Here is a 26,787-nt window from a genome sequence, read left to right as displayed (position 1 = left end):
GGCGTGGGACGGAGGCCCCAGCGGGCGTCACTGTTGCTCGTGGGTCGTGGCAGCCCCTCGGCGAGGCCCGGTGGCTCTCCGGGGCCTGTCCAGCGGATTGTCCGGGCCTCGGCCACTTGCCCTGGTATGGGGCACTTTGCTGGGGTGCTCTGACTTGCTCCGAGGTGGGAAAGGGACAGGGCTGGCAGCCATTCCGGAAGACCCTGGGCCAGGCGCTCTTCACCGCATGCTTCCCCCCACAAACCCCGACTTGGTGCTCCCCAGCAAGGTTTCCCAGCAGCAACAGGTGGGGCTCCGCCTTCCTTTCCCAGGCCTTTTCGGGGCAGGCGGATGTGCCAGGAAACCAGCCCTGCCCACGCTGCGGCTGCAAGCCGCCTTCTGCCCAGAGTGCCTCTGGCCTCGACTGGAGAGCAGCCAAGGCGTTCCATGCAAAGGTGGAGCACGCGCTTCCTGCCTTGGCCGAGGTCCCATTTCCTCGGACCAGGCAACTCCGGGGACCCGGAAAGGCATATAATCCAAGACAGCAAAGTCAGTTGCTCAAATCAGTAAAATGCAGAGACCTGTAAAGCCAGCTGTAAGTGCCGTGGACGTGCGCACACAAGCTCACACGAGGCGCGACCGCGCATGCATTTTAAGAGGAGGCAGAGCAGCGGGCGACGCTCGGAGTCCTTGCACCAGGCTGGGCTGTCGTGCCGCCGAGTGGCGCCCGGAGTCGGTGGGCTCCAGCGGGCCACGGGCCGAATGCGAGGCGAGGGCATGTGCTGGGCGCCCTGCTCAGCACTGCTCTGCGGGATGGCCACTGGGGGGCGCCCCGTAGATCTGCCCCGAATTCATCCTGTGTGTGCTGGGCTGTGTACCCTGCTGGCTTCAGCGATGGCATGCTGGGCCCGGCGCCTGCTCCAGGGGAGGCCAGTGCCCCTCGTCCCTGCGTGCCGGGACATGGTCTTGCGTGCAGAGGCGGCCCGCTCCTCGCCGCATGTCGCCATGTCGAAACGACTTGCATGCAGTTGGTATGTGCTTGCCACTACCCCATGTCACACACATGGAAGCTTTCGGGTGCATATCTGTTGTGCTTTCATCTGGATTAAAAGGGTTTTTTATATATTTTGGGAGGTTAGCTTGGCTTTTCTGCATTCCATTTATTTCTGAGCTCAGTGGGGTTTTGGCCAGTGTCCTGTCCGAAGGGGCCACTTCCTGCCCGTTTTGCACAATGCTTCCCAGTGCGCCTGCTGCCCCAGGAAAGTGCAGCCAGACAGGGTAGGGGGATGCCAGAGTTTGGCATCAGCCCCGGTGGGCCCTCCTCGGCCTTGAGGTTCTAGCATCTGCCTGGCCATGTGAGGTGCTGCAGCCCGGCAGGGAAAATGGTGAGAACCCACCCCAGGCCAGCTGCACCGGGAAATCTGGGGGAAGCTGTTCCTCCTCTTCGCTGCAACTGACACGCCGGTCCATGTTCCTGGCATCCTTTGCAAAGCGTCAACCTCGGAGCTGCTTGAGGGTTGCTTGATCCATGGAGGGACCACACTGAAACCCCTTTTCCAGGCAGACCCCCAGTGCGGAGGCATCCCCCCGCAACTTCCCCTGCTCAGTGTGGCAGCCCAAGCCCAGTGGCACCACCCCCCGGGTCCCGGCAAAGGCGCAGGGGAACCGGTTGGATCCTGGGGCAAGATCGTGCAAGCGACCACTCCAGTGCGCAGGATGCGGCTCGTGGAGATGCACCTGGCTGAGGTGCTGGAGCCCCAGCGGACGCTCCAGGTTTGGGCTGCTTCCCCCGTCATATAAGCAGCCAGAGTGGCTCCCAGAGACGACTCTGAAGAAGAGACCCACACGCAGGAACAATCCGGGCAAATTCCCCACTGGACTGTGCTTTATTTCAGTCTAAGCAGAATATCATTAACTACAGAGCTACAGAGATAACAATGTCCATTCGTCTTTCTTTATTATAGTACAAGAAATCATAAGGGTCAATCAAAAGAATCGTAATCCACTGGAATGCCAAGCTGCTCTCCCACCCACCCGAGGGAGGCAGCGCTCCTTTTGGAATGACGGAAGCGGAAGGCCCACTTGGGAAGGGGCAGGTGGCAGGGCGAGAAGCCCCCCTCCAAACAGCCATCCAGTAGGGGGACTTGGCGGCAAAGGGAAATGAGTGCTTAGTGGTCAGCGATCATCGTCCTCCCGAGACCCCTAGCCGAGCACAAGGGTCACCCGCCTCACGAGCAGCGAGCCAGCCTGCCTGCCCAGGAGGGGCTTCCTGGAGCACGGGAATCCCTCGGAACTTAATTTTCAGATTGGCGGCAACGGGAAGGCGGACTCAAGAGTCGGACTCCCCAGCAGCTTTGCCCCCAAGACTTAGGCCCTGCGTTGGGATGCGGTAGGACTTCCTCCTCAACCCTTGTTAAGATACTCCATGTCTTCCTGGGCAATACTTACCTCTCAGTCGGTTTCCTGTTCCTCGTTCCTCTTTGTTTTGCTGGGCGCTTAGGGCAGGGGTGGGAATGGTGTTGCCAACCTCTGGCCGAAATTGCCACTTTTTAGGCTGTGATGGGATGGTACAGAGCAACTTTATTTTTTAAGTTAAGCACTGCAAAGCACTGCAAAGATTCTGCATAATCTTTCTATGTGCACGGCTCTGATAGCTTCCAAAGCCACTGGGAAAACACAAAATGTCGGCATCATCTTTTTTTGTGCCTTTTGATGGATGGCCCAGTGGGGTGAAAGCTCCATTAATGCCCCATCCATACGGCGCCCGGGACACGGCAAGGAGGTTGTGTTTCGTGTGTGCGCCCATTAAGGGAATGGCCCATCCTTTGTGCCCGAGGCCAGTGCAAAGCCCAAGGGGTCAGAGTCCGGAAAGGCTTCCAAGGGAGAAGCGGGTTTTTGGGGTGCAGAGCTGGTTCTGCTGCTCGGCCGTGGCTGCCAGGCAGAATCCAGAGGCGAAACTGAGAAGGACGCGGGCTCGCCCATAGTGGCGTCAGCGAGGGCAGGAGGGGAAGGCCAGCCACAAGTTGCTGCCTCCCTCGCTGTGTCGGTGGTGGCTGCACAGCAAGCAGGGCTGCTCTCCCACCTGCTGCAGGGCTGTCCTGGAGCCCTCGGTCTTCCAAGAAGCCAGCAGAGAAGAATGGCTTGCTAGACTCTTTGACCACGCTAGGACAGGAGAACCCGCCCGCGAGGCACCGCTTTTCTATGCCTCTAGATTTATTGATTTTTAACCACACAGGCACAGTCTTTGCATCAGGAGCAGACTACTGGATTTCAACCAGTACCCGACTGGTGGAAAGCGTTTTCCAGGAAGCAGGTCCTCTCCAGCTCAGAGGATCGATTCCAGAGCCCCAGAAATGGGAGACGGATTGGTAATGAGTAAGCCGCAAAGGGAAGGCACTCTTTTCGACAGCGGGTGCCGAGCAGAAGGGTCTTGGTGGAGACAATGCATGAGCCGCAGAGCCCCAGTGCTGCCCCCTGGAGCCACGGAAGGGGCCCGACTCCTGCAAGCCTGGCTCAGACGAAAGACTTGCCCCAGAAGCAAATCAGGCACTTCCCACCCCCACCCATAACTCCCCCAACATTTCGTTCATGGGCACACAACTTCCTCCTGTTTATCAAAATCTTTAAAAAAACCCCCAACTAGCCAACCCCGAAGCTCAGCATCACAAGAAGGAACTGGGCAGCGGGACCACAAGGGTGCCGAGCGCACGTCCACGGAGACGTCTGCAGCGACCCCCCCCAGACTCCCCCAGTGCCGCTTCCCCACCACGAACACACCTGCTTCCAGGGGCCAACGGAGGACGAGCCTTGACGTGGGGTCTGGGCTGTGGCCGAGGGGACCGTGCCGCGAGGAGCAGGCGTGGCCAAGCGAGGCGGGGGGGGCGGGCTTCAGAGGTAGCTTTGGCAGTCGGAGCGCTCCTGCGGCCTCCACCCTGTGCGTTCCTTCGTCCCAAGGTAGCGGCAGACGAGGGTAGTGAGAAGGTAGCCCTTAGTGGCCGGCTCCTGGGGCCAAGGAGAGCCGGTGCCAGCTGTGACAGCGGCCAGTGGGATGGGGGGTGGGCGGGCCTGGGGGGCACCCGCGTGGGCAGGTTAAGGCGGATGGGCAGACCAGAGCAGTGCAGCGGGAGGCCCCCAGGCCCGGACGGCTCCTTCCGGCACGCGGCAGGGGCCCCAGCATCCCGTCCCCTCTCCTTGGAACGTGAATATGATTTGTGGCTTTCAACCAAGGTTTTCTGGGTAAGGCTGAGGGTGCTGGTTCCCTCATCTTGGCAGACATGGATAGGATGAGACTGGAGACCCCGACTGCCACCCTCCCCTTCCCCTTGGTCCCGGCGACGGGGTTAAAGGGGCGGGCAAGCCGCGGCCCTCCGGGGCATGTGGGGAGCGCGACTCAGCCCTCAGCCCCGACTTCGACTTCACAGCTGCTAAAGCACTTTATCTCTGTATGAGCAACAGACGGTTGGAAAAAGATCTTCCCCACTCCTCACAGCCATGGCTAAAACTGTGGTGAGGATGGTACAGACGTGCGGACTGCAGGCCACACCTGGGCACAGCCAAATCAAGCACCGACAACTGAGCCTCGAGCATGGATTAGCACGCGAACCCTCGAAGCTCGTCTTTCTTTTGCAGAACTCTTTCGTCTCCTCATGCAACTCAATTATCTACGAGCAAAGGCGACGGCCATCCGAGGAGGACGCTCCCTGCCACCGTGACTCTCTCCCTCATTCATGCTCACACAGCACGTCACGACAGACGCCAGTGCGGGCTGGAGCAAAATGCCCCGAACCGCGCTCTCTCGTACTTCCTGCCCCTCCAACCTGCCTCCCTAACTTCTGAGTGGGACTATTGTTCTGTTGCGCCTGATTTTGACACTGTGTCTTACAGAAATGCCCCCCGTTTGGTACCTGACCCCCTTTCCTGTCCGTAGCTGTTTCTGCTCCTTCCTGACCGCAGGTGACATCCCACCACTGTGAAGAAACGGGACGGCTTGGGACGGGCGTGAAGCAGCGGCCACAAGTGGATGAATCCCGGCATGGCCACAGTCTTGCTGGAGGCCACCCTTTCCCAACCTGCCCCCCCCCCCGCCTCGCCCCGTGTTCTGGACGGCACTTTCCGTTCCTGCCAGCAAGGCCATTATTGCCGACTGCTCTCACTAAGGCAAGGACCGAGTTGCAGGAGGAGTCTCTAGCTGAACATGGCTGGCAGTGTCTGAGCCGATGCTGCGCCCAAGCCCGATGGACAGGAGGAGAGGTCTTCCAGGGATGGTTTTGCCAAGGACTTCCTTGAGCGTGACCCTGGTCTTGCACAAAGGCTTGGAAATGTTCCTGTGAAAAGCTGGATTCGAAAGCTTGCGGGCAAACGCCAAGGGAGAGAACGCGCAAGCATCGCCTGCAGGCTATCCCGTCTCAACGCCTCCATGACCCATGGCTCAGAGTGTCTGATCGTGGAACACGTCTCTTCTCTTTTCCAAGAAAACTCCGTAGTGAGCCGTACGTTAGCTTCCTGATGTGCCCAGAAGACGCGTCTCCCCTTCCTGGGAATCGCTTCGGCTTCTCTTGTCTGTCTGCAGGAGGAGCTTCCAGCTTTGCTGTCTTTCAATCTGAGCCGAGGACTGGCTGCCGTGATCAGAGCTGCCAGAGAGACCTTAGGGGTGGGAGTCAGGAGACCGGCCCTGGGCAGCTGCGAGGCGGCTGGTGAGCCAAGTGGGAGCGATGTGGCGGCTCCCAGCAGCCGAGCGCCATGCGGGTCTGTGGGCGGAGGGGAAACATGGATGCGTGGCCAGGAGGGGAAGCCGCCAGCTAAAGATCCAACTCCGTCCAAGGAGCAAGAATGAACGGGCTGGAAGTTGCCAACTTGGTGAATGATGGAGGAGGCTTGGAGGGGTGTGTGGAGAAGCCCCCAAAGGCCCCTGGCTGAGTCCGGGGTGGAGCATCATCGCTGGTAGACTGGAAAAAGCCTCCAAGCACTGCCTGGATGCTGGTTTGGAGAGAGCGAAGATGGCTGGGCCATGCCAAGCCATGCCTGCAGACTGGATGCCAGCCCCAGACTGCAGGCACCACCCCACAAATGAAGAAAAGAAGTGGGGCCCCCAGTGTGAGCTGACGGTTTTCATGCCGTGGGACATCCCGGGAGGCGCCCAGCTTGAACAGTGACCTCTTGGCACTGTCGATCTTCTCCTGGCTGTAAGATTTGGCTGGCTCAAAATGCCCCAAGTCGCCACCCAAAGGGCCACTCGGGATGATCAGTGATCGCAAGAGACCTGGGGAAGATGCGGCACCCAAGCGAAGCGCTCCCTGGCTGGCGCTCGCAAGGGTGCGATGCCGGCGCCCCCTTTTCACGAGCAGGGCGGCCGACGGTGCCGGCCACGTGTGCAGAGAGCCCTGCCCTTCCTTGCCCCTCTCGCTATCCTCACACTGGCGGGGGGAAAGCGCTTTCTAGCTCCTTGCTGCAGCATGAAGTGACTCGGGGCCACGAGGCCACACGCTTTGCAAAGGCCAGATGCTGGTGGAGACGGAGCGGCTCGTCGAGCCGGCTGGCATTTCCGGCCTCGCTCGGGCAGCATCGCTCTGGGGCTTGCCCCACGTGCCAAAATCAACCAGCACGGCTCCTGTGCTCCTGCTTGGCGTTCCGGCACGGCCTGAAGACAGAAGATCAAGAAGGCAACGGATTCAGTGGTGTTCCATCTCGCCTGGTCTTGCCCCCGGCCAAGCAGAAACCAGTGGCTCCCATGCAAGCAGAGAGAGGCCTCCCCCACCCCACCCTCTCCCACCACGGCATCCTCACTGCTCAGTGCATAAGGAGACGGTGCCGTGCGGGGCGTCCGCGCCTCGTGAGCTTGCGGTTTCCATTCGCTGTGCTTTGGAAGGCTGTGTTGAAGTCGCTTTGGCCTCCCCGACGGTTGCAGCCATCACAGGCCGGGCAGAGCAGGGGCGGCTTGATGGCAGGGGATGAAAGGCGCAGCGGTGTCCAGGCAGCTTCCGAGTCCTCCCTGCAGTGACGTACTCGAGGGTGCTCTGCCGCGGTGGTTTGGCGATGCTGGCGTTAGTGCTCCCTCCAGCTGCGGGATCAGGTGTCTCTTCCACGGACCCACATCCCAGGAGGAGTGAATCCTCCCATAGCAGCCTGCCTGTGCACTCGGATCACCAGAGGAGCCCCTTCCACAGGGACCCCCGTTGTCAGAAGTGCAGGATGCATGTAAGGATGGCGGGGCCTTCTCAGTTTTGGCCCTCCACTTCTGGAGTGGGTTTCTCCCACCGAGACCAGCCAAGAGGCCCTCTGGCAGGGGTGCTCTGATCTGGAGCCCTGCCTCGAACAGGGAGCTGCTCCCGAGGGCCTTTTTTCCAATGCCACTGCGCAATTATCTTAGCATCCTCCTACCTGGAGAAGCCGGGAGCTGAACCGGAGGCCTTCAAGCGCGTGCAAAGCAGGGGCTTTGCCACCGAGCCATGACTTCTCCTCAAGGGTCAGTGCATTTCCAGGGCAGCGAAGAAGCGACATCTTCACAATATTCCACCTCCCTCTGTATTAGGTGGATCAAAAATGCAGCACACCCACTGTGCTGGCTCCGCCATCTCGCCTGGCCTCTGGTCTCAGGGACTGTCGCTCTGCTTTTCTCCTGCCCCGTTGGTGCCATTTTCATCCATTTAGAGCGAGCCTCGCACGGGTGCTGCCGGGGACCGTGGGACGGCTTGGGGCTTGAAACGCCACCCTCTGGGATGCTACCATTCCACGGTGCTGCCAGCTGGGTAGACCAGGCATCAGTCGCCCCACAGGCCTGGGAGGGTTTCCGCTCTCCTGCCATTCCGGTGGAGCACAAGGGAACTGCTGGGAAGCATCTCCGGACGCCCGCTTAGACTCCAGCACTTTGGAGAGACCAGCGATGGGACAAGGGGATGCTGCGAAGCAGAGGAGGCGGGGGGGCGGCAGGCGGCAGCAGAACACGCAGCACACTCCCTCGGAGCACAGCACCTCAACTGCATATATCCCAGTGCTTGGATAGCCCTTTCTGGGTGCTGCTGGAAGGAGGCGTGCCTCGTTTCTGCTCCAGAACCACAAAGTGCTTGAAACCGAGAGAACGCTCCTTATTTACTTCCACGTACAACATGCTCCCCCTCGCCCTGTGATATACCCAGAGTTCCTTCCCGCGGGCGGCCATGATGGCGACCTCCCACGGATCCTGTGCAAGGGAGAAATGGCAGAGTTGGCAGGATGGAGAAAGCAAACCCTGATGAAGGATGGAGAGGGAAGGAAGCGCCGAAGGACGCAGAGGAACGGCCATTTGGGAGACCTAAATTCCCACGAGGCGCCCCCTCCCCCTCCCCCAGTGCCTGAAGCAAACTGGTCCTTGGCCTAGCCGGCTGACGGCACCCATGCAGACCAGGAAGTTCTCTGCCCTCGAGCTTGGGAAGCTGAGTCCTTCAGGCAGCATTCGCTTTCCTGCACGTGGTCCCTAGCGCTTACTAGCCGCAGCGATGCCCCCATTCCTTGGCACACGCCACACTCCAGCTTTCCCACAGACGCTCGTGAGAACGCGGCCAGCTGTGCTCTGCTCCTGCCCACAAGTGGCCCCAGGGTTGGGTGGGCCAGTTGCCCCGAGGGGCCCGACCCCGACTTCGCGCGCCCCGCTTTTGCACTCTTCCTCTCCTCCCCAGCAGGAGAACGGGCGAGCGCAGTCCCAGGATCCCATCCATGGGGCGCCCGTCCTGCCAGTCCCTGCCGCTCGCTTCTCCAATTTGATCTCCGTGACGTGTGTGCGTGTGTAACGTTTGTTTTGCCTTTTTCTTTTTCTTTTTCTTTTTTTTAAAAAAAGTCACTTTCACAAGGTCACTAAAGTCGATTGTCTTTTTTTTAAGCTTTTGTTTGTTTCAAATGGAAGGGCTCTTCTATGTTAAATGCTAGCCACTCTACAAAAAGCATTCTGTTCTAAACCACTAGGAAATGTAACAATGAAGCAGAAGTAAAAGAAGTAAAAGAAAGGAGAAGGTAAAAAAATAAAAGGAAAAATCCAGTAGCCAAGCGATCGCATTAGGGAATGTGAAACACGAAGGATGACGAGACAAATCCAGATCCTTCATGCACCTCGATCGTCTTTCATTTGTATTTGGCACTTCCTTAATCCTGTGTTAACCTCCCTCTTTGCTCCCCTGACCCGGCCTCCTCCTCTTCTGATTCTTGAAAGCAATATAAAATTTGGTTGAGATTACACCAGTGCAAGGAGAGACACAAATCTCCTACAAAGGGGGGAGTTCTCCCCCCTTTCCCCAAGAGAGCCACGCTGCGCCAGCAGAGCAGCTGTCTTCAAGCGGCCGCTCTCCGGGAGTCTTGGGCAGCGCTCCCACGACCACCGGCCAGGCTGGCGAGGAGCTGTGGTCCAGCCCATCTGGAGGGAGCCAGGCTGGGGGGAGGCTGTAAAAGGGCCACCAACGCAGAGCAGGGCAGGCACAGCTTTTGCCTCCTCCGAGCCAGAGAGGAAGCAGCACAGCCTGATCCGAGGGGCGTGGGAAGCAAGGGAGGGGCAGGCCAGGGCGCCGTGGCGTCCAATGGTTTCGAAAGACTGGTGCCTCTTTCCAGGACCGGATCGGCTTTCCAGTGGACGTGGCCACAGGGAAACCAAAATCAGGCTCTGGCGTGTACCTAAAGTAGGCCTATTGAAATCCATGGGGCAACCAGGGCGCCACGGAACCGACTGCCACTGTTTTGACGGGTCTGTGCCAGCCTTCTTCAGAGCAAGATCTGAAGGCCACGAAGCGTTCCCTCAACTCAGGCATGCCTCTTCGCGCACTTCTCTGCCATCCCATTCCGACAGGTGACTGTCAAGAGCGGACTTGGCAGGGAAGCGGGAGCGTCGCTCTGGCCCTTGGCGAGAGAGGCGTGGGTGCCAGGCAGCCTCTTGAGAAGGGCCGTGCTTGGGGGTGGAACAGGCTGCGCTTGCACGGGGAGGCAAGTTGGGGCCCCCACAGGGCACGGCAAGCTTGAGGAGGAGCCGCAGGTGTCAGGGGAGGAGTGACCTGCATCTGAGAAAGGTGCAGAGCCAGGGATGGAGGCCTCGCTCTCTTGAGGCTCCTCTTCCAGGAAGCCCCCAGAGCGAATATTCCAAGTTGGGTTTTATTGACAATTCCCCACCATGGATGCGATTTCCGTCCAATCCAGGCGCTCCTCAGTGTGCCAGACTGCAACGCCTCCCATCCTTGGCCACACTGGCCAGGAACCATGGGAACTGTAGTCCTTGCACGTCCAGAGGCAACCCAGGTTGTGGGAAGGCTGGCTCGGGCTTTCTGGCAAATCAAAAGCCAAGTGCGTTGCCTGTGATCCAGCAATCCCACATTCTAGCGGCCGGGTCTTGGTAGCAACGGGGTGAACTTGTGGGTCCAGGGCTCTGCCCCGACTCTGCCCAGGCCTTGGTTCGGGGCACTTCACGCGCGCGATGCTTCCCAGTGAGGGAAGTTGCGGTGCCAAGCAGGTCACCGAGAAACTCAAAGCTCTTTGTCCTGTTCCTGGAATGATGCGATCAAATACCACGGGGAGAGCATTATATAATCCGAACAGGCTTATGGTCCGTCAGACCAGAGCTCCCGTAATCCATTGCCATTGGCTATGCTGGTTGGGGCTGATAGTAACTGCAATCCGCCAGAAAGAAAGTCCGGACATTCTCTGCTCTAAAACTGGCGAGTTTCAACCACAGTGGAACAAGATGACACCTTAACGGGCTCTCAGGGGACAGGGGGATCCTGAGGCCAGCCTTACGCACACCTACTTGGGAATAAACCTCCATAAACTCAGTGGAGCTCCTGTGGAGGGATAGATCAGAAATTCGCCTTGGTTCATTTGTGATGAGAGTTCTACCCAGTTTGCACCTTCTAGATCAAACACAGAACTTGTGGCTGCAATTGGCACATTTCCAAGGCTGGAGTGTGATTCACAGGCCAAAAAGAAAAACCAAAGTGTTGGACAGCATACATACTTTTTTAAAAAAAATGCATGCATTTCAAGCACTCAGATATGGATATTCATGAGGGTAGAATGTGTACATTTCAGAAATGTGCACAACTGATCAGCACGTTTGGAAAAAGATGCATGGAAATACACCGAGATTTTCATGCCAAGAAAAACAATTTGCAATCTGATGCAGACTGGAGCGGGAATGAGCTTCATGGAGGAATCGAGAGAACTTTGGGGAGCTCAAGTTTCGCTTAGCTGCACATTCCTATTGTTGGATCGACCCCGTAGGCCTGCACAGAAGCACGGTTGGGTTTCCAGCGCCTCCAGGTAGGGCTGAGAGAAGCCGCCATCCAAAGCTTTGGGGACTCGCGGCCAACCAGTGGCGCAGAGCTTAGACGCACCAGCGGCTCCGCTCCGTGAGAAGGCCGCCTCTCCTGAAGCTGGGATGCTCCCGTGTCTCTTCTCACACTGGCTGAGGTTCGCTTTCAATGTCGCACCACTTGTGGGAGCTTTTTCTCCCGCAAGCTTCCGCCTGGAGAGAGGAGGAGAGAGCTGCTGCCAGGACCCCCCACCCCCCGCCCCGCTGCCAGTTCCCCTTCCCACCGAACGTCTTCCTGCTCCCCGGCCCCCGGTGTCCAATGCAGCCCCAGGAGACCGGCGTGTGCCAGGCTGCCGGCAAAGCGGCATCGCTCGCGCGTGCTTCTCTTGGAGACGACTCGCAGCTTTGACATGAAGCTTTTGTTTGCTTTTTTTAAACCTCTTTGAGTTTCTTTTTTTTCTTTTGTTTTGTTTTTTAAATTAATTAATTTATATATATATATTAAAAAAGCAATAGTCCTTTGGTCCCTAAACTCTAAGGAATGATATGACTTTGAAAGAAGTTAATCCAATCTCCCCGGACTGGTAACAAAGTGGGACAGAAACCCCCCACCTCCCAGTCCATAGGATATAGATATATAGACCTATTTATATATATATCTTCTGTTAAGTTCAACATCCTCTTAGCAACTGATTTTTCTTTTCCCCAACAGAAGTGGAAATTCCCCCCTCCCCGCTTTTCTCTCCCCTTTAAAAACGAAATGAAAGAAAGGGTTCCCAGGTGTAACACAGGCCCGGTCCAAACCCACCGGCTTTGGTTTAGATCTGTTTGGCCCCCTCTTCCGAAGAATCGCGCATCGGACAAGCGCTCTGGCGAGAGGCTGGTCCCACCCGCGGGCTCCGTGCCCACGGCCGCTCCTCTCACCAAGCCCCACCGCTCTCGCCGTGGGGGTCTTAAAGTCTTCTCCTCTCCAGCGGCCTCTTCCTGTCGCGGAGTCTCACATCGGCAAATATCAGCGCCTCTTTCCCTCTTGTCCAATATTGTCACAACCACCTTCTTTGCTTTCTCTTGCCTTAAAGAGACAGAAACCCCGACGGATTCGAAAATGAAAAAGGAAAAAAGAAGTGGGGAAGGGTACAACCAAACTGGCTCTCTTTTTCACGTGCACCTCTCCTTCTCCTCCTCTTCTGCCTCCTCCTCCTCCTCCTCCTCCTCCTCATCCATGATATGTTGCAAAGAAAGAGAGTTACAAGTCTGGATGCGGCACACGGGACAAGGGAACACTCTTCGTTCACCGCACGGCATCCAATCTGCAAGACAGAGCGAGCGAGTTAGAAGCGGCCGTGGGGGCACCACCAGCTCGCACGCAGGCCCAGGGCTCCAGAGAGCCGCCCTGGGAGGCAAGGGGGTCTCGCCCGGGCGGTGGCTGTCCTGCCCCTCGCAATCCCCTTCTTGCGCCCACATTCTGTGCCAGAAGCTGCATTTTTACATGCGTCCCGAGGGCACAAAAGAGAAAAGAAATGTGTGTGCACTTATTTAACTTGCGCGGTGGAGTCTCCCTTCCGCCTGCCGCAAGGGAACGCCCGGTTTTCTCACTCGGTGCTGGGAATCCAGGGGAGCCCCCCCCCCCCCCGACTTTGGTTTTGGGAATCAGGGCAAAGTTTGCATCTCCGCTTTGCATCCCTGGGGCTAGAAAAACCTGCTTCTTGGGTCACCTCATGAAAAAGGAAACTGGACTTGGTACCCAGCTCTGCATTTTTCCTGCACTGGAATGGGATGGGAGAATTATATACTGTCTGAGCCATGGAATTGCATGTCTGATAAAAAGACATGCAGAGAAGGTATGTCCTGGGCAGCTCCTGCTCTTGACGAATTTCTGCCTGTTAGGAATGTCGGAAGTCATTTTACGGCCCTCTGAACGGTCTTCTCAGACTGGCAGAGAAGGGTCTGGGCAGAGAAGAGCTTTCTGGTCCGTTTTGCTAGAGATGGCGAGGCGGGAGCTGGAGGCTTTTTGCACACAAAGCCAGTGGAAAACTGGCAGTCCTCCAGATGTTCTTGGACACCAACTCCCATCAGCCCCAGGCTAGGATGGATGGGAACTGGCATCCAACAGCCTCTGGCGGGCCACAGATTCCTCAGCCCTGGTGAGACATGTGTGAACTGAACTAGCTCGCGAACCTCTGCAAGTTCCACCGAGGCTTAGCCAAGCTCGGAGCCGGGCTCCTGCCGAACTGCATCTGTTCTAAGTCTGGGTCTAACGCGTGGTTCAGTCACCCCAGACTTTGGAGAACATTCTCATAGCTGGCGTTTCCTGGCATTGAATCTGGGCCCCTTTGCGTGCGAATACCCTCTGCTAGGCAGCTAAGTCCCTCTTCCCACTCGTACGAGGATGCCTGAGCCTGCCCAGACCCGGAAGCGAAGCAGGGCTGGGCCTGGCTGGAATCCGGATGGGGGACCTGAATGTGGTGAATCCCCCGAGAGCTTTGGCTTCGGGTGCCACAGAGAAGCGATGTAATAATAAGAGGACCTGCATCAGCCATGCTTCCCTGCTCCCCCAAAATCTATCTGCTCTCTGCTCCGGCTCCACATTCAGGCCTGCAGCCAGGGCTGCTTTTTTCTGTGCAAAAAGAGTATTAAAAGAATCTGCATCAAAGCAAGCCAATGGTTCAGCTGCCTTGACCATCCTGATCTCCAAAGAACAGGGTCTCCTGCTTGTTCCTCTCGTTGGTCCCCAAATACACAACTGAGAATCGAGCACGGCCGCCTTATCTCTGAGCAGGGGGCTTCACAGAAAACCAGAAATAACCTCCATCTGACCCCAAGTCGCTTTTGCAATGCGAATCCAGCGTGAAAGGGCCAAACTCGCCAGCCCTGGTCCGGGGTTGTGCTCACCCCGCCGAGAGAGGGTGCCTGGCACGCCCCACTTCCAGCGCTCCGTTTGGCCTCAGGTCTCCCAAATTTCAGGCTGCTTCGACCGGTCTGCAGGCCAGAACGCAGGAAGTGGCCCCTACCAAGCCACCTCCTCCTTCCTTCAGACTCAGACGCGCATCCCGGCAGCGCTGGCTACGCTTGCCCTCCGAGGTCTGAGACCGAAGTCTTCCCGAGACCCCTCGGACCGGGCTTGGGGGCCTCTCCGTGCAGAACATGGGCTCTGCTGCTAGCCTAAGCCAAGCAGTGTGTGGGGCCGGTCCGCTGGCGCCGGACCCCCGAGTGCTTGAGATCCCGCTGCGTCCCCTTCAGCGTGGGCAGTGATGGATGAGCCAGAACCCAAGCGAGGGGGTGGCCGCAGCTCCCGTGCCGCGAGCGACCCGGGGTCCTGCAACCGGCCCGCCCCGTCTTTTCCAGCCCTCGAGATCGCACAGTGAATATAGAAGGCACACACACCATCATCATCGTCACCACACCACAAAAGAGAGAGCGGGAAGAGAAGATGACACAGAGGAGGACAGAGTGGGGTTAATGGACTTGAGAAACTCACAACTAGTAAGGACTGACCAATCAGCACTCCAAAAACTATCCACTTATGGGCAGATATGTCACTGCACGACTTCCAAGAGAGGAGGAAGGGGGTGGGTGGGGGGGGGGGGAAGAACCCATAAAAATAAAGCAGAGATATAGAGAGATCAACGTCAAGGTCATGCAACAAGGTTACAACCGGCCACATGGCGTCATCGGAGGAGCGATGACAACATGAGTGAAGTCACTTACAGTTTCGGGTAATTTGGGAGGGAGGGCCTTTGTTTGGGCCTCCCATAACAGCCAGAGGCTTGCTAGGCCACTGTGGGGTCGTCCCTGGAGCAATGATTGGCCTGGCCTGGTTAGAGACACAGTGGTAGGTGAGTCGGAGGAAACAAAATATAAACAAACAAAAGATGAATTGGTTTGAGGGCGTTCCCAGGTGCGTCGTCTCTGCTTTCCCGGTCCCTCTAGCAGGCCAGGCAGCCCCCTTCCACCACACGCACGCCCCTTCCGAGGGAGTAACGGGATCTGGGCTTCGGAAGGTCCCCGGGCCTGGCTTCCTCCCCGAGCGACCGGACCGCCTCGCCACTGGCCTCGCTCCTCCTGCCCCCTCATCCCCGCCACCCCTCGCCCCCTCGGCAGGCGAGCACCGGGGAGCCTGCATCTCCCACTCTTCCTCACCGCCACCCCTGCGGCTGGGGCCCCGCCGAGGGGCAGAGGGGAGAAGCCGGCTGGGGGCGTGACACGGAGGGGCCCGTCTTGTCGGTGCTCCTCCGCCATGTCCACCCTCGACCCCAGCTCTGGGCGGACCGTTCCAGGCATCAGTTTGGGCTGCCAGCAAGGATGACGTGGGAGCTGCAGCGACCGCAAGAGAGCAGCCGGGTTGCACGGTTCACAGCCCAGGCTCATGAAGCATCGGGCGCCAATTTCTAAATAGCTGCACTGGTTCTTGGCCTGTTCTGGAGCATCTCTTACTAGACAAAGCCCTTGATGGCTTGGAACCAGGGAACCTAAAGCTCCACCTTTCCCTACTTTCATCTTTTTGACCGTTCAGAGTGGCTCCGTGGCTCTGAACGAAGGCAAGTGGTGATCTGAGGCAGGGTCCTTTGTGTGTTGGCCCTGCTTACGAAGCTTTCACTCACGGAAGACTTGCTTGGTGCTATCTCAATTTTTCCTTCCGTACCAGGTGCAACTGCTTTCATTTGCCCCTTAGATGCACAGTCCTTCTTTTTAAAGCTTCCGGCTCAATTTTATCTTTGATGGATTTAATTGTATTGCTAGGATTATTTTGTAAGCCCTCTTATATTTATGACTGAAGAGAAGCTCATAATAAGCAGCCATGTGCCCTGCTATGCAGAGAGCATTCCTCTATTTGAAGGCAGCCCTTGCGGGAAGAGTTCTCCAAGCCCAATTTAAAGACGAAGGACAGCAAGAATGGAGGCCACCAGAGGCCTTGAACAAACCCACCACCAAGTGAGCCCCTGGACAGCAGTAACACACGGCACCTGAACTACAGTGCGATGCGGTGCACTTCTACTTAAATTTCCATAATCATTTCTTTATTCACATCTATAGAATCCCCACCTACATGCCATGCTTTGCTTTGGTTTTCTGGTTCTGTTTCTCTAACTCTAACCTTGGATGGTCTCATTGGATCGAGGCAAATTTACAGGGCAAAAGTTATCCTTCTCATTTTTATGCTATTTTTTTTTTAAATGATCCTCATTCTTCTCTGAATCTTTTCCAACAGTGGAACCCAGAATTGAACAGAGAGTCAATATAATCAAATACACATTTAGAATAATCATGCAGGACTATACCACTTTACAGCGCAGGTTGGGTAAGCACCCCATGTTAAAAATGTATGCCCCCTGTATAAAAAGGATATTATATATATTATATATGAAGTAATCATACGGTAACTCATCTGGCTTCAGAAGTGGTACAGTCTCGCGAAGTCTGTACCATGTGGTTTCCCTGGCTGTGTGGATTAGTAATTAGCAGTGCTGAGTTGAGTCGAATTAGTATTTCTCCGAAAAATTGTCTTGCTGTCAGTGCAGATCTTTCATGGCCAACAGCGAGTAACGACCCCGTTGGCTTGTTTGCACTGGACCGTCTCCTTGGCCACAACACAACCGTGAACATGGGATCCGTCCCCGTGTTCCACCTGCTTCCTTCCACATACTGACTCACATGCTGTTTCTCAGCAAGTCCAACGGGCAGGACTGCATTCCACATGCTGAACATTTGCCCTGCACGTTTCCGTACGGCTTAAGAATGTCCAACACAGACAGAAAACCAGGCCAAGAAGACCTCGCCTCAAGTAGCAACAGGTGTCACCCACAAGTTGGCTTGTTTTGGACCCACCTGACCCAACCTGGCAGGAGGAGGCCTGGCGAAAGCTCAGGTGGGCAGCATCAGAGCAGCTCATCTTGCCCTGGGGATGCTCCTCCACATCTCAGGTGCCTCTGGGCACCTGAGGCTCGTAAGACGCACGGCGCCCAGGTGTGCCCATGGGCACCTCGGCCGACCCTGCTGGCCAAGCGCGGTGAGGGCCAGCGACATGTCCTCTCCCGCGGCCCACGAGGACGGGGGCAGCAACACTTCGTGGCACTTGCTCAGGCCCATGCGCTCTGCTCACTCCTCCTCTGCAGAGCCGGCGTGAAAGGAAGGCAAAGCAGGCAGGCCTTCCAGGCCCTCCACTCCCAGCGCTGGCAGAACATCCAACTCAAATTTCCTTTAGTGGGCAAACTGGTCCCCCGATTCCCTGATTCAGTGTGATGCTTCCAATAAACCGATAGGCCTATTTTTACGGCATGCCGTGAGCGGAGCCGGCTGGAGCCGGGGGTCAGACTAGATGGCCCGGGAGGCCCCTTCCGACGCGCGCTGTTTCTATGCTTCTATGCTTATGGAGCTAAATGCCACGATAACAATTCTTTTGGGTGGCATTGTATTAAGGTATTACTTTATGTCCTGAGATAAGTTTTTGTATATGTGAAACTTAATTTGGATCGGAACAGAGGGTAAGTGTCCTGCTTCCCTTTCTTGTAAAACTGGAAATCAAAGTGAGCCCATGAATGTTGGGCGATGCGGGAGAGCCACAGGGAAGGACCTTTCCGCTGAGCATCGCCAAGCTCCAGGACTCCACGCAACGAGCTTCGCGATGGCCACCCCACCCATCTGGGCGGTTTTATAGGATTGGGCATATTCACGGAGGAGAAGGCCATACATGAATTCCCGTATTTCTCTGAAAAGTTGCTGGAAACAATGTGGAGGCTGCTATCCTCACAGTGCTTTTGCTTCCCGCAGGTATTTGGCTGACCACCATGGAACAGGCAGGCCTTTGGGGGGACCCAACAGACCGCATTTAGATTTTGTCTATCCTATGTGTGTTCTCTACCTAAACACGCTTGCGCTCACACAGAGCACGCACGACCAACACCCGAAAGCGAGTGGGGTGGATCGCGATTTAAGCTGGGCCAGCTCAATTGGTGAAAGGGGGCTTCCTCCCCTGCTCTTCCTCAGGTCGGTCCCTCCAGCTTCCTCAAAGGATTCAGAGGGAGCCAAGAGACCCCGGTGAAGGAGGGGAGTGGGGGGTCTTTTGAGAGCGGGATTCCCAAAAATCAGATGGAGGGGCCTTCCAGGAGAGTCGCCACTCCACTTAAGGAAGGCAGAGTCTGGATTTAACGCTGGCCCCCCACCGCTCCGAAGGGAGGCAAATGCGGGGAAAGAGGGTTGCGCTTGAGCACTTGAAAGTCAACAGGTCGGGGAGCTAAGCAACGGTCCCTTGATCTCGACGCGTTGGACAGCGTTCCCTTTCTTCGGGTCACTCTTCATGTAGCAAAACCTCTCGGGGTGCATTTTTAGAGCTGCCATGCTGGGATTATTTACTCGCATAGCAATGCTTAGCCAGAGAGGTCCACTGCCCATATGGCAAGGTTCAATTTTATTGTCCCTTCCATTGCCTTCCCTGTAAAGCGGCCTTCCCCAGCCTTGTGCCTTCCAGACACGTTCGGACTGCAACACCCAGCACGCCCAGTCCATGGCCCTGCTGGGGGGGAATTCTGGGAGTTGTGGTCCAAATGCCTCTGAAGGCCGCCAGGTTGGGGAAGGCCATTGTAAAAGATACAGTTTGGCTCAAAGTGTGGTGACCTCACTGACCTGAACTGGACACACCTTTGCTGATGCTCCGCACCTCCGTTTGGAAGCCGGATTTGTGGCAAAAGCCCGAGGGTGGCCCCTGCCTCTGCCTCAGGAACGAAATAGCAGGAAACGGCCACAGGGACCCTTCCCACGGTACCCGCTGGACCCATAGGTCCTCCAAGGGCCCCCACCAAAGGAGGCTACGGGGGCAGCTGGGTGAGAGAGGAAGGGTCTTGACAGTGGTGGCGCCCCCTCAAGGAAGCAGCCTCCCCAGGAGGCTCTGGTGCCTGAGGCCTTGTTTCAACCCCAGCCAAAGACCTTCCTTTTTTCCAAGGCATTGGAAAGACCTACTTCTAGATCGTTATGGCAGTTTTATCCATTCCTGCGCTTATTCTTCTTCTGCATTGCATTTTAATCTTTAAAACATTTGCATTGCATTTCTATTATTAAGTTTTGCACAGCATTTCAGTGCTTTAACTACTTGTAACCCACCTGCAAAGCACTAGTTATTCGGCGAAATAGTAAGAGAGACATTTAAGTGCAAGGACAGACGCTTTGGCAGCCTCGCCCATCGGCAGCAGGGGGGGCCGCCTTGTCCTACCTGTTCTCAGGGCCAGGGCGAACAGGGACTCAGTAGGGTCTGTTTGCATCCTTTGGCCGCTTTAGTTGGACCTTTAGCCTCTTCATGCCGATCTGGAAGCCGTTCATGGCCTGAATGGCCGCCTGAGCGCTGGTTGGATTGTCAAAACTGACAAAACCTGTTTGGGAAGAAGGGACAGAAAAGGGAGGGGAGAAGAGAGCATGTGAAAAGCACCCCGTGCTTGCACAGCAATTCCTCTGCTGCGTAGCCGCCTCCGACAAAAGCTTCCCTTTCAGCGCTTGTCAACGATTCATTTTGGGATTGGCCTTGGCTACTTTCCTGGGACAGAACTTAAGCTAACGGGCCCATTGATTCCTGCTCTCGGCTGTTGCGCTGGCCTCTCTCCAGTCCACTGGAACCTCACCTGTCACGGCCGATTTCTCCAGAATGATTACTGAGCAGGTCAGAGAGGCGCTCAGCATCCCAGAGTGTAAATTCATCATGACCTGCTGGATTCCAATCATTTAAGGGAGTCCAATATTCTTTGAACAGATCTTTGCCTATCCTAACCTTTGCCCTCTTCCCATTGTCTACACTGATTCCGGCAATTTTTGGCTCACAATTTGTCTCACTGGTGAAAACCAAAACAAAGCCGACATTGAGCAATTTGGCTTCCATTGTATTGTGGATTAATAGCTTTCCTCCTCTAATGAAGAAGGTTCCCTCATCGTTCGGAGTTTAATGCGCTTTAGAACGCCCGACTTCTTAGACGCAAGAGTCCGCAAGCATGTGGCCGCCAGGATCGGAAGCCAGGTGCCCCAACACCTTCCTGGCAGGACAACCCTCGAACCCTCGCAGACCCTGGAGGAAGATCCTGCCCCACAGACTGCAAGACAGGGGACAGCAGAAAATGCAGACCACCCCGCAAGACCAGCAGTCCTTCCAGCTGCCCCTGACCAGGCTCAAACACCTCATGTTTTGAAAGTATTCTTGAGGAAATCTTTAAAAGTGGGTCAGACGTGGGCCTCATCCAGCAGCCCCTCCAGTCTTTCCCCTGCTCCACACCCCGTTCCGTTCCAAGACGGAGAAGGGTGACGGCAGAGCTTCCTAGAGGCAGGAAATGTCGTCACATTTTCTTCACCATGTTGTTCTTGCCGTGGAGAACGGGTTGTAGGTTGGGGCTCTTACTCCGCTGCCTCCCAAGTTGAATTGGGAGCAAAGGGAACCACTAAGCTCATGCTCCCCTGGCCATCATTTCCTACTGAACCCTCCTTTGACCTGGACCGGGGTCTGCAGGCATCGGGGCCCCACTCAAGATAAGGCCAGCCCTTTAAATGCCCCCCCTCTCCTGCCTGCGAATTTGGCTCGTCCTTATGCTGCCGCCGCCCCGGCGAAAGCGCTAAGCTGCCGGCGCTGTGCGTAGGCCGGCCATCCTGCCGAGGGCGAGCCGGATGATATATTCCGTCTTCCGCAAGGAGTTCTCCCTTCTCGCAATACCGTTGTGCCTTACAATCTATCTGCTGTGATCACACCATTTGGTGACATTTATGATACATCTGGGGCTGCTTCTAGGGGGAATGGCAAACGTCGTAGAAAAATGATGCACCAGGCTTACGATTATGTTTGATTTATATTTCGTGGAATGTTCTGTACACATTTAGGCTCGGGAAACCGATCTGACTAGCTGTTCCTCCAGGCCTAAGACACTGCTCAGTGACAGGCGGAAGAATCAGCTTCCATTTGCATGGGCTCCCATCAATTCCACATCCTTTGTTTCCTGCTGGAGATCTGAGACGCCCCCTGCTGAGATCTGGATTAAGAAATGCTAATCCGATTCCCATTTGGGGTTCGGCTCGCCCTTTGTGCAATTTCAACATGCAGCCGACACCCTCTCAAGTTGGTTCAGAAGCACCCCACCTTCACTGGGGTGACGACTTCTCTCCCACAACAGAGGATGCATTTCCTCCTCCCTCAAACGCGGCGTGTTTGCAATCTATTTTGTCCATGCTGCAAATATCTTTCTTCACCAAGATTAAAAAAAACAAAACTTAAAATCCACAATTCCAGTAAAAGTCCAAGACTTGCCTCCCTTCTGTAGCAGTGCTATTTCAGAAGAGCTGTGATTACCCAGCGTTCGTTAGCTTTCATGCCTGATTTTATTTCTCTCTCTCCTTCCTTTAAATCATGGCTTCTTATCCACAAGCATGTGGAAACTTGATGCATGCCTGGGACTTGACTCAGATCCTCGTTTCTGGCTCTTCTGGACCACACAGAACCCCCTTCTGGTCTTCTTGGACTGTCCACCAGCGTCGCGGCGTCTCGACTACTGAACCATCGCCGTTTTCCCTTTGCTCTCCCTCTGCTGGCTGGACTACGCAGATTTCTTGTTCGTGCTCGAAGGATGGACTGCCTGGCATGGTCCACTACGCATCCATGCACCTTTCTCGTTCGCTGTGCAAATGCCACTTCAGAGAGCCACCGAGAGAGGCGAACCAGCAACGCCCGAGCTCACCGTCTCTCCAAACAACAGCCTGATGCTCTTCTGGATCGGCCTGTGCACGGACTCTCTCTCTGGGTGGCCGGAAAACAGCACGGAACGAGTGTCGCTGCGTGTGGAGCCTGTGCGGCCCTTTCGAACGTGGCACAACTCCCCAAAAGCTAAGGCGTGAAATGGTGAATTTTTGAAAAATGCACACATTTGATTTTTTTCCTGGCAGAATGGAAGTTCTTTTCAAACACAAATACACTTGAAAATGTGCAGACTTTTTGGAGGATGCATCCCCCCGCTCACTCTCCCACTGAAGGTTGCGCCGGAGCGCGTCTGCAGGTTTTGCAAGCGGAAGGGCGGTGCTCAGACACTCCCGCTGAAAGGCTCTTGACGCCAGTACTTACCAAAGCATTTACTTTGGTTGGTGGCACGGTCAACAAAGACTTTGGCAGAGATGACGTTGCCAAACGGCAGGAACATCTGCATGAGCTCCGCATCCCCAAACTCCTGGGGCAGGTGATAGATGAAGAGGTTACAGCCTTCGGGGCCTGAGGGAACAAGACAGGTGGACACAAGAAGGAGAAGACGGGCTGCATCAGCAGAGGCTGCGCTGACACGCCGGGCGACTTGCCCACCGTGCAGCGCAGCTGAGCTTTTACGGCAGTCGGCACGCCTACGTAAACAGCGGTTCACGGTTTTTCGTGTGGGAAAACGTTGTTTGCAACCATCTTTCTAACTTTTTAAATATCCTGTTCACTTGCAAGAATACGGAACTAATTCTTGCATGCCGAAGTGAATTGTTACACATCTTGAGCCAGTATCTAACTAAGCATAGAAGCAATATTACATAAAATCAGAGACTGAAAGTCAGAATCACTCCGGTTCAATCCAATCCCAAATGGACAGTTGCTTCTTTATGGCTCAGGATGTCCAAACAACCTCGGAGTGACATGCATAGAAAATCCTTATTAAATCAATAATTTTCTAGTAGGCATGTGCAAAGAGTCTGACAGGATGGAAATGCAACATATTTTCTTGATCTGGACTGGATTATGGTTTGCTGGCCTGAGCGAGTGCTGAGCTGCTGTGGTGGAATTACATCTCTGAGATGGTCAGCTTTAAATGGCTAACGACATGTGCAAGCATACGGATCTGAAACTTGTGCGATCCTGGCATGATCACTCAGAATAGGCTGATTTGCACAAATCCCAATTTGCAAACATCTTGCTAGAACCAAATTTCGTATTTGTGCAAATGTCATGGCAGCCTGAAAATAACACAGAATCGTGGTCTGCCTTGGAGATGCGACTCTGCAAAAGGAGCCTGACTCGGCCTGCTTCCGAACATGGCATCAAAAGCAGGCAGGAATCCCGTTGGACCCAATGGGCCGGATTCCCACGTTCCGGTACAGCTCCACTTTCTAATACAGCTTCACCTCAGTGCTAGTGTCCACGCTGGGTCTCTGACGTTCAACTGCAATGTGAAACCATCAGCACGGTAATATGGGGGAGAAAGGGGGACCCATCAGGCCCACAGTGCTAAATCTGCTGAGCAGCTTGTCCTTCACACTTACTGTATTGTCAAGTGACTGGCTGCTGTGCGTAAGACACAAGCGTTCAGACAAATAAACACAGTGCAGAGCAGAACCAGTGGGGGAAAGAGACCGCTTCAGCGCATTGTGGCAGGTGCGACCGGCAGCAACAGAAAAGTGCTGGGGCCCGAAATGCAGAAACACCCCTTGAAATGCTGCAGAGAGTAGCGAGGTCTCCCCTGGGGTCGGGACAGGGCCCCGGGGTTGCATGGGGGGGGCTAGTCCGGAGAGAGGGCGCTGCCACTGGAAAGAGCCCTTTCCTGGAACCACCTGCTCTCCTTCCCTGGTGGGTCACTTGGAGGGGAGGTGCGGACGATGCCCCAGAGGCTGCATCGGACTCAGGCAGGGGCCCCGTCACAGACGGTCGGTCTCCCGCTTGCCCTGGGCTCCCCTCACGCACCAGGAGGCGTGCATTGGGGGGTGATGCAGGGAAGGCGCCGGATTCTCGGCACGGGCCCGGGCACTCTCCTTCCCCAAGAAGCCCTCGTTCTCGGTATCCCTGTGCAGCGCGCTCCACTGTGGAGAAGCCACGCATGCGGCGGCTCACACAGCCACATAAGGACAACGGCGGCAAGGCCGGCCCGGCTCCGGGGGAGGAAGACCTGCCGGCGGGCGGCCTCCTGCGCCCCCTGCCTGTCGGCGCGCCCCGTGTGGCTCTGAACCATCCGGACCTTCCGCTCTCCGGCAGCGCCGGTCGCGCCTCCCAGTCCGGCTTCTCGTCTTCCTTCCTACAGCTCGCCCAGTTCCCTCGGCAGCGTGTCCCCTATTCTTCCCTCTGCTGCGTCTCTGCCAGCCTCCCTCCCGCCCACATGCCCTCTCTTTCTTTCTTTCCTTCCTTCCTCCCTCCCTCCTTTTTTGATCTTCTGAGCCACCTGCCGCTCAGTCAATATTTGCGTCTGGCCACTGAGTCGTTGTCAACAGCATCCTTCAAGTAGGTGTCAATTTGCACACTGCATCCTGAGGAAGGAAAGGAGGCTGCTGGGCGGTTTCCAAGCCTCACGCAAGCGCCACAGAATTCCATGCAGGATGCCAGGATCCTTTGGGACCCGGCGCCAACAGAGGCCTGCTGGGTGGGGCTCAGCGACGGGGCCTTCTCAGTGGTTGCTCCCAGGCTCGGGCATGTTCTGCCAAGGGAGGCCCGCTTGGCTCCCCTGTCCTGCCCTGCCCTGGTCAGTGAGGCCTTTTTATTCAGGCAGACTCTGACACACTCGAGGTCTGCTGCATTTGCGGTGGTTGTCATTCCTCCAACGTCCATTGCCGTATCAGTTTGCATTTCCTTGGTAGCCAGGAGGGGTCTAAAAATATAGTTTAACGTATTTTCACTCCCCCACCTCTGGCCCCGTCTCTCTGTCTCCTATCTCATCCTTTCTCCAAAGAAGGTCAACCTCCCATTTTAGGTGGGGGACCCAAACATGAGTCCAACATGACCCGCCTCGCCCCGAGCCCCCAGTTCGGGAATCATGCAGCTGCCTCTGCTCTCAGAGTAATTGCCAAAACCAGCACCCATGTCGGTGCAAATTTGCACATGCGAGTTCTGAATTAGAAGAGGAAGCCAAGGGAAAAAAGCTCGCTTAGGGGTGCGTTAGAAATCCATGCGGCGCCCATCCAGATTTCCCAGAAGGAGACACTCTGCCTCCCTCCTCAGCAAAGGTGGGAAATATCAGGGGTTTGGAGGCTCCAGGAGATGCGAGGAAATCTGGCAGTGCCTGGAGCCCAAAGGCTGTGCGGCGCCAGAGGGAATGGCCACCTGCGACCTGGACCAGAGCCTCTGGGGCCCTGCTGGCTCCGGGCTTCGGAGGGCCCTTGGCCACGATACCCACCCGGGCCTCCCCCCCGGGAGTCAACCCTGACCTCTCCCTGCCTTCTCCACCGGCTCCTCATCCGCACAGCACCACTCGGCAGAGCTGCGGGGTCAGCCCCAGAGACCTCTGGCACAGCACCCCGCTCGAGGCAACGAGGCCGCTGCGGCACACGCAGGGATTCCGGTCCTCTTCGCTGCGTGCCTGCGGAGCCACGGAGAAACGGGCTGCGTGCCTCCGGCCCCACTTGCGGAAGAGACCAGCTGCGTGAAACACCAGGCGCGGGTTTGGGCAGCCCGCTCGGCATTCCCGGGGTTTGTGCAACGCGGAAGGCGCCCTCCACAGCCCGCCTGGCACTCCCTCTCACCTTCTCTCTGCTGCTGGGGGATGATGGGCGCTTGCTGGGGGAAGGCCTGGCTGATTGGTGCATAGGCGGCTGGATATGCTGCTGGAACAGAAAAACAGGCTGGTCAGGCGGCCTGCCGCACCCGGAACAAGCAAAGCAGAACCCGCTGGCCATGGGGGCGGTGGCGCAGGGCCAGGCGCGAGCCCGGCTCAGCCCAGGAGAGGCGGGCTGAGCGTCCCCCGGACTCCCCCCAGAGCTGGTCGTGCAACAAAGCACCTTGAGCAAGAGCTTGGGCGCATCTCCTCGTGGGACCCGCATCGCGACCGTTGGGGCGGACGCTGTCACTGAAGCTCAAGTGGGCCAGAGGGCAGGGGACTCCGTCTGTTCCGGCTTTCAGAGCTTGTGAATTTTGCCAAGCAGTTCCTGCTATTGCTTTTCTATATCAGATGGCTTTTTTTTTTTTTTTTGCAAAGTCCTCATGCAAATACATGCAGCAATTTCTATGTATTTCACCTACAGTGCACCTGAGAATACAACAGTGCACACGAAGGAGAAAAATACACAAAAATGCAGTTATAAGAAACATGTACAAAAGGGATGCGTTTTTGCACACTGTCCTAAGGCAGTGATGGCGAACCTTTGAGAGACCGAGGGCCCAAACTGCATCCCAAAACCCACTTATTCAACGCAAAGTGCCAACACTGCAACCAAACCTGAAAACAGAGGTTTTCGCTTAGAAAAAACAAAACACAGCCAGTCCAAGCAATTATATATATCCTTGGCAGCGCACTGACTGGCCATGCAAAAGCTCAGACAAGTTAAGGCCAATGAGTTGTGGCTCGTGACGACATCGCCTGCCACCACTACTCCGCCCAGAGGCTCTGCATGGCCGTCATGTGCACTGTTACCCAATGCTCGGATGCTGGGGCGATGCTGGGGTGACTTCTAAAAAAGCCTTTCACGAGTAGCTTTTTCTGCACAGCTCATCCTTTCTGCCCCTTCTAAACACACTCCAACCATCAGAATCATGCCAGGACACTTGGTTTTCCCAACCCTAACCCTACCCTGGTGCACAACCCTAACCCTAATATAGGGGTCAAGTTCCACTGAAAAGAGGGCCATTTTGAAAAAGCCTTCCTTGAGTA

The 26,787-nt window shown here is 56.1% G+C and overlaps 1 protein-coding gene across 9 annotated transcripts in view; it reads right to left on the bottom strand.

The window, feature by feature from the left end:
• Nucleotides 1-19,468: 19,468 nt before the first annotated feature.
• The window catches only part of CELF6 (CUGBP Elav-like family member 6), a 57,927-nt gene continuing 50,608 nt past the window's right edge, over nt 19,469-26,787 (bottom strand). For 3 of the 9 annotated variants that reach the window (XM_044450525.1, XM_044450526.1, XM_044450527.1), the window contains 3 exons: nt 25,664-25,744; nt 22,311-22,454; nt 19,469-19,596 (listed from right to left, as the gene is read on the bottom strand). In XM_044450525.1, coding sequence (XP_044306460.1) covers nt 19,469-19,596; nt 22,311-22,454; nt 25,664-25,744 — 353 coding nt within the window. Of the gene's footprint in view, nt 19,597-22,310; nt 22,455-25,663; nt 25,750-26,787 lie in introns of all 9 variants that reach the window. The other 6 variants (XM_044450531.1, XM_044450528.1, XM_044450529.1 and 3 more) reach the window with 3 other exon arrangements.

The sequence above is a fragment of the Varanus komodoensis genome, unplaced genomic scaffold, assembly GCF_004798865.1.
Source record: "Varanus komodoensis strain SLA01 unplaced genomic scaffold, ASM479886v1 scaffold67, whole genome shotgun sequence".
Taxonomy (NCBI): Eukaryota; Metazoa; Chordata; class Lepidosauria; order Squamata; family Varanidae; genus Varanus; species Varanus komodoensis.
Note: the sequence above shows the minus strand (reverse complement) of the source record. Positions and strands in the feature narration are given on the sequence as shown.